This window comes from Vipera ursinii (assembly GCF_947247035.1).
Source record: "Vipera ursinii genome assembly, contig: scaffold_476, whole genome shotgun sequence".
NCBI classification, from domain to species: Eukaryota; Metazoa; Chordata; class Lepidosauria; order Squamata; family Viperidae; genus Vipera; species Vipera ursinii.
Genome location: NW_028148160.1, coordinates 1 through 11,914, shown reverse-complemented (window position 1 = coordinate 11,914; position 11,914 = coordinate 1). Strand labels below are relative to the sequence as shown.

The window sequence follows — 11,914 nt, the reverse complement described above, 5'->3', positions numbered from 1 at the left end:
AAAAAAAATCTCCTTTAGGCAATGAAACAGCAGACTATTTCGTTTGTATGTCCAATGGACCTTTTCCCATATTCTTCTCATGGTTTGTCATACTTATAAAGGTAAAGGTTCCCCCGCACATGCGTGCTAGTCGTTTCTGACTCTAGGGGCCAATGCTCATCTTCGTTTCAAAGCCGAAGAGCCAGCGCTTGTCCGAGGACGTCTCCGTGGTCATGTGGCCGGCATGACTAGACGCCAAAGGCGCACGGAACGCTGTTACCTTCCCACCGTAGCGGTCCCTATTTTTCTACTTGCATTTTTACGTGCTTTCGAACTGCTAGGTTGGCAGAAGCTGGGACGAGTAACAGGCGCTCACTCTGCTACGCGGCACTCGGGATTCGACCCGCCAAACTGCCGACCTTCTGATTGACAGGCTCAGCGTCCTAACCCACTGAGCCACCGCATCCCTTGTCATACTTATATCCACTTTCAAATTAGTCTCCAAACTTATCCGGAGTAGCTTATTCCTCTTCTGCAATCGTAATTAACCCTCCACCTATCCATCATGTCAGGTAGTTTTAAAGACCATTTTTCAAAAGTATCCAGGGAAAAATTCAAAAGTGTTCCAACATTTTGCTCCCTTTGGGGATTCAATTATACTCTTTGTTATCCTCTAGCGCCCTCTAGCCTCCAATCCTCAAACTCCCATCCTATTTCTTTTTCATTTAAACAAACCAAAACAGAGTGTTTCCCACGGGGAGGCATTCTTCCTATATTAATTTAAAATTATAATTCTAGCTCCACTTGGGCCCTTCCTTAATCCACTTGCCAACCGTCCAAACTCTGCATTCTAAAGTGCACGTTTTGCTGTTTAATTTTAAAAAAGTAACGTTTCTCCCAAATTTTAAACATTGGATCGTGATGGCTGTGATATCTGCTGTTTTGAAGGGTCTTAATAAAAACAAACAAACAAACAGAAGCAATAAGTAAAATTCCAAATGACTAAGAAATGAGGTTTGATTTTTGCGTCCTTAAAAAAGGGCTGCATGAAGGACTGCGAGCACTAACCTTAGCATTAACCTTGTGAACTCCCTTGGCTTCCTCCTTCTGTTATATAGTTAATATTTTATGGTTATATTTAACATTTTATTGTTATGTATATGCAGGGGTGTGGGTCTATACATCAGTTGTATGTAGTATGTTTTAGGTCCGTGCCATGTACGTGTTGCACTTTGAGAGCGGGCAACTCAATTTCATTTTTCATGTGTGCCGTTGTGCCCGCAGTAAAAAAAAAAAAGACAATAAAGATTATCTTATCTTATCTATCTTATCTAGATGATTCCGCCCTTGACTGCCACTATCTGAGGGGCTGCCACAAAGAAGAAGTGTGTGTGTGTGTGTGTGTGTGTGTGTGTCAACTTATCCTCCAAAGCACCAGAAGACAAGACAAGAAGCAATGGGTAGTAACTAAACCAGTAAAGAAGCAACCTGGAATTAAGGAGAAATTTTCTAACAGAAGATGTGGGTGCTCCATCTCTGGAGGTTTTTAAAGAAGAGACTGGACAGCCATTTGTCTGAAACGGTCTAGGGTCTATATGCTATAGGGTTTCCTGCCTGAGCAGGGGGTTGGACTAGATGACCTCCAAGGTCCCTTCTACTGTATTCTGAATTGAATAGTCTAACGAAGAGAAGGACGAGGGGTGACATGATGGCAGTCTTAGGAGCCAGTTTCTAAGTTACGACGGGTACAACCCCTCTCCACGGTCCTGTGACTGCATTTCGGGTGCTTAGTATCCGGCTCACCTTTATGACCATTTACAGCATCCCAGAGTCATGTGACCTTGGTTTTTTGTTTTTGATGTTTTTTGGCAATTTCCAGGATTTATGTACATTTTCTGGCCAAAAAAGGACTGGAGGCTAAAACATATAAGGAACGGTTGCTGGAATTGGGGATGTCTAGTTTAATGAAGAGAAGGACGAGAGGGGACAGGATAGCAGTGTTCCAGTATCTCAGGGGCTGCCCCAAAGAAGAGGGAGTCAAGCTATTCTCCAAAGCACCTGAAAGCAGGACAAGAAGCAACGGATGGAAACTCATCAAAGAGAGAAGCAACCTGGAACTAAGGAGAAACTTCCTGACAGTGAGAACAATTAACCAGTGGAACAACCTGCCTCCAGAAGCTGTGAATGCTCCAAACACTGGAAGTTTTTAAGAAGTGACTGGACAGCCATTTGTATGAAATGCTATAGGGTTTCCTGCCTGAGCAGGGGGGTTGGACTAGATGATCTCCAAGTTCCCTTCTAGCTCTATTCTGATTGATAGAAATTGACTCCCAGCCACTCAGCTCATAAGCCAACTGCAAAACATTGATTATTGCTGCCTACGTACAAGGAGCAGCTGTGCAGAGATCTATGGGTTATCTCAAAGATCTCTCCTTATCCTGGAGAGTTGTTCATTGGCCCTAATTGTCCTTTAAAATGTTTCCCCGTTGCAAAACGGATGTCTTGCGTTGCCATGGCTCTCAGCCAGAGGGGACAATATTCCACATTTTGGAATTCATCTCATCTTCATTTTATTTTATTTTATTTTATTCAAGGCCCCAGTATAATCACCGGGACTTCGATCAAAGCTGCTTCTGTATCTTTGTTGTAACCACTGCCGTGTTGAAAAAAAAAAGATAAAAATAAAAGGCTGGTTTCTTTCAAGGGTTTCTGCAGGAGAAGAGCTGAAGGCTTCGTTCACACAACTCATTTGCGCTAATCTTCCACAGGCACCATTCTAAACGTTCAACTCTGACTTCGGTATCCCTAAAAAAATAAAATAAAAACAGGCCTACCTTTCGTAAAGCTCTTGACGGAGGGACATGTTTCTGGAGTGGGCGGAGCTGTCAATTTCTAAACGATCTAAAATATAACTTGGGATAGAATAACCTTCTTCCAGAAGAAGAGCCAAATTGAAGAATCCCTGGAAGAGATAAAATGATGGTTAATTGGACAGCCTTGCTAGCAAGATTCTAGAATAGAATAGAATAGAATAGAATAGAATAGAATAGAATAGAATAGAATAGAATAGAATAGAATAGAATAGAATAGAATAGAATAGAACAGAATAGAACAGAATAGAAAATATGAAATAGAATGGAATAGAATAGAAAATATGAAATAGAATAGAATAGAATAGAATAGAATAGAATAGAATAGAATAGAATAGAATAATGAAATGAAGAATAGAATGGAATAGAATAGAATAGAATAGAACAGAATAGAATAGAAAATATGAAATAGAATAGAACAGAATGGAATAGAATAGAAAATATGAAATAGAATAGAACAGAATGGAATAGAATAGAAAATATGAAATAGAATAGAATAGAATAGAATAGAATAGAATAGAATAGAATAGAATATGGAATGGAATGGAATGGAATGGAATGGAATGGAATGGAATAGAATAGAATAGAATAGAATAGAATAGAATAGAATAGAATAGAATAGAATAGAATAGAATAGAATAGAATAGAATAATCTTTATTGGCCAAGTGTGAATGGACACACAAGGAATTTGTCTCCGGTGCGTAAGCTCTCAGTGAACATACAAACAGCAAACTGATAAATCATGATCATAATCATAATACAACCACCATAAATCATAAGATAGTCACTCAATGATAGTCATAGGATACTAAATAAAAGCAATCAACATAGCTCATCAGATACAAACAGCAAAGTTATAGTCATGAGAAGCTAAGGAATTAGGTAATAAGAAAGAGGAGAAGGATAATAGTAATGCAGCCCTACTAGGGGGTTTAACAGCCCAGGGCATAGGACAGTGTTGTGTGAATTAGTTTAGCAAACTGATGGCATGGGAGGAAAAAAACCCCTATCTTTTTTGTCTAGTTGTTTTGGCGTGCAATGCCCTACAGCGTCGTCTTGAGGGGAGGAGTTGAAACAGTTTGTGTCCAGGATGTGAGGGGTCTCTAGATATTTTCTCAGCCCTCTTTCTGGCCCGTGCAGGATACTGGTCCTTAATGGAAGGCAGGCTGGTTGCCATTGTTTTTTCCGCAGGCCTAACTATCCCTTGAAGTCTGGTCCTGTCCTGCATGGTTGCTGTGCCAAACCAGCTACAGAGTCAAAGCCTGGAAGCAGGATTGGGTGATTGAATCTGGGTTTCTAAGGGACCGTCTGCTCCATACAGGGGAAGCTTGATTGGAGCCTTACGCCATTTTTAAAGATTTAACGTTAGACATGGTGACATCTGCTACTCACCTGTGCATCTTCCTTCAACGCTGCTTGTGCATACATATGTGCTGATCTATCCAAATTTCTGGTCTGGTTCTGATAACCATAATAGTAAAAATCTCCCATTTTCAAGTAAGCTATGGAAAAGAAAGACCTGCGTTAAAGCGTGGGCGATTTCCTTGCTATATTTAACCGAACACGGTTATGCTTTATACGCTGAGGCCCAGAACTTCATCAGCATCAGCACCGCGTGATGTTAATCGGTTAGTGCTTCTTATTCAACGATGGGTGATGCACAAAACAGGCTGAGTATATTCCACAATACTCAGACCGCACTATTTTTTGTTTAATCAGCCGGTATACATACCAAACGAGGGAGCACTGCTTTGAGAAATGGAGGAATTGTAGTACTTCCAAACGCAGTCAGTGGCGAAGTATCTTCTTGACAAGTTCTGGGAAGCAAAGCGGGGGGGAAAATGACATTGTGAAAAGGAGGAAGGGGAGGGAGAGGGGGAGGAGGGGGAGGAGGAGAAGAAGGAGGAGGAGGAGAAGGAAAAGGAGGAGGAATGGGAAAAAGGAGCCTTGGTGGAGCAGTGGGCTAATGCCTCCTTAAGTAACACCAGCTGCCTGCAATTAGTGCAGGTTCGAGTCCCACCAGGCTCAAGGTTGACTCAGCCTTCCATCCTTCCCAGGTAGGTAAAATGAGGACCCAGATTGTTGGGGGCAATTAAGCTGACTTTGTAATAATGCCACTTGGGGTGTGTGTGTGAAAGCCCTAATAAGCAGGCATATACATAGAATGAAGGCTACTGCTAAGCTTGTAAGCCGCCCTGAGTCTTTGGAGAAGGGCGGGATAAAATGGAATTAAAATTAAAAAAAATAAAATAAAAAATGAGGACCCAGATTGTTGGGGGCAATAAGCTGACTTTGTGATAATGCCGCTTTGGGGTGTGTGTGAAAGCCCTAATAAGCAGGCATATACATAGAATGAAGGCTATTGCTAAGCACATTGGTTTGTGCTTCTTAGATTGTAAGCCACCCTGAGTCTTCGGAGAAGGGCGGGATATAAATGGGATTAAAATAATAATAATAATAATAATAATAATAATAATAATAATAATAATAATAATAATAATAATAATAATAATAATAATAATAATAATAATAAAGTACTCACTGGTTTTTCTTCACAGAGATGTGCTAGATTTGTTTGCGATACCTCTATTCCTGTCTCCGCAGAAAGGATGTAATACAGCAAAGCTTCATTCCTAAAAATGAAGAGAAGAGCAAAAAAAAAACAAACCCCACCCCAATTAAATAAACTTCACAAAATGTTGGAAATGCTGCCTTTCCATGGAAACAGCCTGGATAATCAGAAGATCATCACACGGTCGAATTGAGTGTGCTCTAAAGCATTTCCAGGATCGACCTTCAAAAGACCGGGTTGCAAGGAGGTAGGACGAAGCCCGATTTTTTTAAAACAAAACAAAACAAAACATGCTGCTTTAAATTAATACATAATAGAGGTATTCCTTGATTTTGGGACCACAACGGAGCCCAAAATTTCTGAGGCTAAGCGAGACATTTGTTAAGTGAATTTTGTCCCGTTTTACGACCTTTCTTGACACAGCTCTTTAAGTGAATCGCTGCGGTTGTTAAGTTAGGAACACGGTTGTTAAGTGAATCTGGCTTCCCCCATTGACTTTGCTCGCCAGAAGGTCGCAAAAGGGGGAATCACATGACACCGCAACTGTCGCAAGTACAAGCCAGTTGCCAAGCCTCTGAATTTTGATCACGTGACCCTGGGGAATGCTGCAACGGTCGTAAGCGTGGAAAACGGTCATCGGTCCCTTTTTTCCCCAGTGCCGTTGTAACTTTGAACGGTCACTAAATGAGCTGTTGTAAGCTGAGAACTAGCTGTAAAATGAGGAACGGGCGACGCAACTCACAATATTAACGAAAGCAACATTTTCCAGGCATAAACGGGAACCACACACCTACCAAGAGAACTGCAGGTAGGCTTTGAGGGCTTTCTGCATGACGTGGCCTAAATAGCCGTTCTTTTCTGCCACGTATTTTGCCCACCTGCAAATGAAAGGAGTAACATTGAAAGCAGAGAAAGAGAAGCCTCGTTACGGCTGGAGGGAGCCTCTTCTCCTTTCGCCTCGGATGTCCCGATGGGTAGAAAAATGGTGGGGGAAAACATCTCTAGGAGTAAGCAAAGCCTCCATCGGATGGGGTGATGGATGGATGAATTGGTCTCTATCATCTATCTATCTATCTATCTATCTATCTATCTATCTATCTATCTATCTATCTATCTATTACTATCTATCTATCTATCTATCTATCTATCTATCTATCTATCTATCTATCTATCTATCTATCTCTTCTTTGTCTGCCTGCCTGCCTGCCTGCCTGCATCTATCTATCTATCTATCTATCTATCTATCTATCTATCTATCTATCTATCTATCTATCTATCTATTACTATCTAGCTATCTTTTATCTACCATCTACCATCACTATCCTGTCTGTCTGTCTGTCTGTCTGTCTGTCTGTCTGTCTGTCTGTCTATCTATCTATCTATCTATCTATCTATCTATCTATCTATCTATCTATCTATCTATCTATCTATCATCTCTTCTTTGTCTGCCTGCCTGCCTGCCTGCCTGCCTGCATCCATCCATCCATCCATCCATCTATCTATCTATCTATCTATCTATCTATCTATCTATCTATCTATCTATCTATCTATCTATCTATCATCTCTTCTTTGTCTGCCTGCCTGCCTGCCTGCCTGCCTGCATCTATCTATCTATCTATCTATCTATCTATCTATCTATCTATCTATCTATCATCTATCTATCTATCTATCTATCTATCTATCTATCTATCTATCCATCCATCCATCTATCTTCTGTCTCCAATTTCCATCTTCTCTCTCTCTCACCTAACATCCATCCATCCATCTCTAGCCATGTCTGTCTGTCTGTTTGGGGATGATGGCTGACAGGATCAATCCAACATACCAGCAAGAGGAGGAGGAGGAGATAGATAGATAGATAGATAGATAGATAGATAGATAGATAGATAGATAGATAGATAGATGATAGAGATAGATAGATAGATAGATAGATAGATAGATAGATAGATAGATAGATAGATAGATAGATAGATAGATAGATAGATAAGGAGAAGCACTCTTGGTGATCTTTTTGTTTTCTTGAAAAATGTCTCATGACCCAACTAGGGAACATCATCAGTGCTAGAAGGGAAGGCGGTTTGTGAAGAGGGGAAGGGGGGGAGGGGAGAAGGAGAAGACGTTATGGTATGTGAGAATTCCTAGCCCTGCTAACAGTTGTACGGAATGTGAAGTTCAAAAGAGGGATGCTTAGTTATTTCTTTATTTATCCTCAAGAGCTCCTGCAGAGTGTCTAGCGATGGCTGCCTTGCACGGAACCCCAATTAGAAAGACGGCCTGCAAGAACGGCATACGAATCACCTAATGACAGAGGACGGTCTACCAAGTAATATTTATTTTTTTTTGCAGCCGTTTCTCCTTTATCGTTACTTACAGCACTGCTTTTTCGGGATCCCTGGGAAAGCTGGGTAGATTTCCCGCAATGTAGAACTGGGAGCAGCGCAGAATCCCGTCCAGATGACCCTTTTCTGCTGCTTTGAGGAAATAGCCAGCAGCCGTAGTCTGCCAAAGTGGGTGGGGGGCAGAAAAAAAAAAGAGTTTGGAACAAGTATGCGTAACTTCCATCTAAATTTAAAAAAAAAATCAAAAGAGTTTAACCCAGGTTACGAGCTGCAATTTACACATTTATAATTTAAGTCCTCGACTTACGAGCCTAACTGAGCCCAACGTTTAGGTTGCTAAGCGAGACATTTGTTAAGTGAATTTTGCCCCCGTTTACGACCTTGTTGCTGCTGTTGCTAAGTTGTTAACACAGCAGTCCTTGTATTAGCAACCCCGTCCTTAAGCGAGTCCGATTTCCCCGTCGACTTGATGCGTCGGAAAGTCGCAAAAGGGGATCACGTGACCTCAGCACACCGCAACCGTCGTAAATACGAACCAGTTGCCAAGCCTCTGAATTTTAATCACGTGACCAAAGGGGATGTTGTTGCCATACTCGCAAGGGTGAAAAAAAAGTCCCTTTTTTTCAGTTGTAACTTTGAATGGTCACTAAACGAATCGATGTAACTCGAGGACTGCTTGTCTTCAGCTGAGAAGCCAGGGAGGAAAACATGGTTTAATATATATTTTTTTTATTTCCAGGCTCCAGGCCTGGAAATATTAAGAAGGAAATATGGTATTTGGTTTTACATATCTTAACGGCGGCAATAAAAGGGACGCGGTGGCTCAGTGGGTTAGGACGCTGAGCTTGTCGATCAGAAGGTCGGCAGTTTGGCGGGTCGAATCCCGAGTGCCGCGTAACAGAGTGAGCGCCTGTTACTCGTCCCAGCTTCTGCCAACCTAGCAGTTCGAAAGCACGTAAAAATGCAAGGAGAAAAACAGGGACCACTCCGGTGGGAAGGTAACGGCGTTCCGTGCGCCTTTGGCGTCTAGTCATGCCGGCCACATGACCACGGAGACGTCCTCGGACAAGCGCTGGCTCTTCGGCTTTGAAACGGAGATGAGCACCGGCCCCTAGAGTCGGAAACGACTAGCACGCATGTGCGGGGGAACCTTTACCTTTACCTTTACTAAGCTTTGGAGCTGGATAGTTATAAGAGATTTAGCGAGTGGAATATAATTGTCAGTTTAGAAATAGATACAATTTGATTTTTTCTTTTTTGAAATGGTTTCCAATTTTTTGATTTTTTCATTTTCTGTATATTGTATATGTTTTTTGTTTTTCTTTTTGTTGGTGTATGGTGTGTGTTTTTAATATGAAACGTAAATAAAGATTTATTTTTTAAAAAAACATGGTTTAATATTGAAGCCAGGTTGTGATAGCATCAATAGGACGTAAAGACTGTTTGTGACCCCTTGCTTACAAGATTGTTCTGTACAAGGCTGGTGATTCAAAGAACTGCACTGGAAGGTTAAAACTACTTGAATTGAATTTAACACAGGTGGTCCTCAACTTGTGACTACGATTAAACCTCCAATCTTGGAGCACCCACAACTTCTGGAGGCCAGTTGTTCCACTGATTGATTGTCCTCACTGTCAGGAAGTTTCTCCTTAGTTCTGGGTTGCTTCTCTCCTTGATGAGTTTCCATCTGTTGCTTCTTGTCCTGCCCTCAGGTGCTTTGGAGAATGGCTTGACTTGTGGTAGTCCCTCAAATATCCATTGGACAGGCATTGTCCAATGGTCATCCAATCTCTTCTTAAAAACCTCCAACGATGAAGCACCCACAACTTCTGGAGGCAAGCTGTCCCACTTGTTAATTGCCCTCACTGTTGCGAAGTTTCTCCTTAATTTCTCCTTAATGCTTCTCTCCTTGATGAGTCTCCATCCGTTGCTTCTTGTCCTGCCTTCTGGTGCTTTGGACAATGAGTTGACCTCTTTTTCTTTGTGGCAGTCCCTCAAAAACTGGAATATTCCTAGCCCTTCTTTTCTCCAGACTGGCCATTCCCAACTCCTGCAACTCCGTTCTTCATATTTTAATCTTCTGGCCTTTCATCGTCTTAATTGCTCTCCTTTGCTTCTCATTACTTGCCTTACTAAGTAGGACCGCTGAGTGTTTTAATTCTCTTCCTACCTGGAAGGCTATCCTCGTTCTTAAAAGCTGCTTAAAATCTTGACTCAAGATCTTTGGGAACTGAGTATCAAGGTTAGTTGTTTTGAAGGCCAGCTTCTTACCGTCTGCCAGGAAAGATGCTTTAAGACAGGGGTGTCAAACTCAATTTCATTGAGGGCCGCATCAGCATTGCAATTGCCCTCAGGGGGGCGGGTGGGTGTGGCCTACTGGGTGGGTGTGGCCTACTGGGTGGGCGTGGCTAGAGTGCGTATGGCCTACTGGATGGGCGTGGCCAACTCTACATCGTTGGCATCAAGGGTGCCTATGGGGGCCTGGGGAGGAGTGGGACGGATCTGAGGGTCTCTGGCAGAAGGAGGGTCTCTGGGCCAGGGCCAAGGCAGCGGGGGCCGTTCCCTCACTGTTTCCAGGATGGCTTCGCAGGCCGCATGAAACCACTTCGCGGGCCGGATCCGGGCCCCGGGCCTTGTGTTTGACATGTCTGCTTTAAGAGATGGTTCAAGAAGATCCAGGCTATTTTTATTGACTTTGGGCTTGGAAAGACACCGGACACTGTTTCTAGACACAACAAAGAGCCATTCCCTTGTTGATCTGAAAAACCTCTCTCCGTGGAACTCTCTCTCCCCACTGGCCAAAACGTTGGGAGGCGCTGGCTTTTGGGACAATGAGAAGTTCAGACTTACCCGATTTTTACCCATAGCTCCTGGATACACTCCATCTAAATGCAAAACCCCGAGATTGAAGGAGGCGTCTGGGTTACCCAAGGCTTCGGCTTTGAGCCAAAATTTGGCTGCTTTGGCAAAGTCTCTTTCAAAGTTGTGATAATACCAGCCAAGGCCGTTGACTGCCTGAGGGAATCCCTGTAGGGAGAAAAATCAATAAAAATAAAATCAATAAACTGCCAGACAGGAGAAAAGTAAGGTTTTTACACCTAGGCAGGAAAAACCAAAGCTATGAGTAAAGATTAGGTGAAACCTGGCTCAGAAACAGTCACTGTGAGAGGGATTTTGGTGTCCTAGCGGACAATCACTTAAACGTGAGCCAGCTCTGTGCGGCAGCGGCCCCCAAAACTAACACAATCCTTAGTTGTAGAAACAGAGGCATAGAAACAAAATATTAGTGCCGCTTTATAAAACCTTAGTAAGACCACACCTGGAACACCGCCTCCAGTTTGGGTCACCACATTACAAAAAAAGGCTTTGAGACTTTGGAAAAAGTGCAGAGAAAAGCAACTAAGATGATTAAAGGCCTGGAGATTAAAACACGACAGATAGATAATCTTTATTATCATTTTTTTCCCCTGTGGGCACACATTAAAAATGAAATTCTGTTGCCTGCTCTCAAAAATGTACACATACATCACACAGATATAAGCGTGCTATATACAACGTATCTTTATACCTACACCCTTAGACATAAATACATATAAAAATATTAATGAGGTATGAAGAACGCTTGCAGAAATTGGGTTTGAGTCTTCCTTTTACCAATCTCTGGAGGATGGAAGGCTGAGTCAAGCCCCAAATAAGCCACGATTCACAGCTAACACCTTTTTGGGGGGAGAAGAATAAAAAAAACAAACCGGTGCATGGAATTTCCAAATGCTGCATCTTCACGCAACAATTTTGCAGAAAAGCAATCTTGGTTATTAATCTACTCTGGTGACATCAAAGAGACGCTGGACAATTCAACCGCGGAGTGGTGTTTGTTCCTAAAGAGCTGGGGAGTTTTGACAAAAAGCAGAGTTTTCCATCGTGGGTGGAAAAGGAAAAAGGGAGATCTGAACTGGATCAGACACAATCTCTGATAGAACAATCAACAGATCTGGCAATTAGATTCTACCTTTGAAGCAGCTTTCTTCATCAGCCAGAAAGCAAGACGCTTATTTCTTTTCACCCCTTGGCCCTAAACAAGGAGGAAAATATACATATACATATACATACACACACATATATATATATATAATTTCCAAATGTCTTAAGCCTC

The 11,914-nt window shown here is 42.2% G+C and overlaps 1 protein-coding gene across 1 annotated transcript; it reads right to left on the bottom strand.

The window, feature by feature from the left end:
- Positions 1-2,581: 2,581 nt before the first annotated feature.
- Positions 2,582-11,833, bottom strand: LOC310650711 (protein sel-1 homolog 3-like; the record flags this gene model as incomplete). Its single annotated transcript, XM_083380293.1, has 8 exons — positions 2,582-2,941; positions 4,243-4,352; positions 4,583-4,667; positions 5,393-5,483; positions 6,217-6,300; positions 7,794-7,921; positions 10,612-10,788; positions 11,771-11,833. Coding segments are annotated over 8 exons (870 nt in total), but the record flags the coding sequence as incomplete, so codon positions are not given.
- Positions 11,834-11,914: the final 81 nt, after the last annotated feature.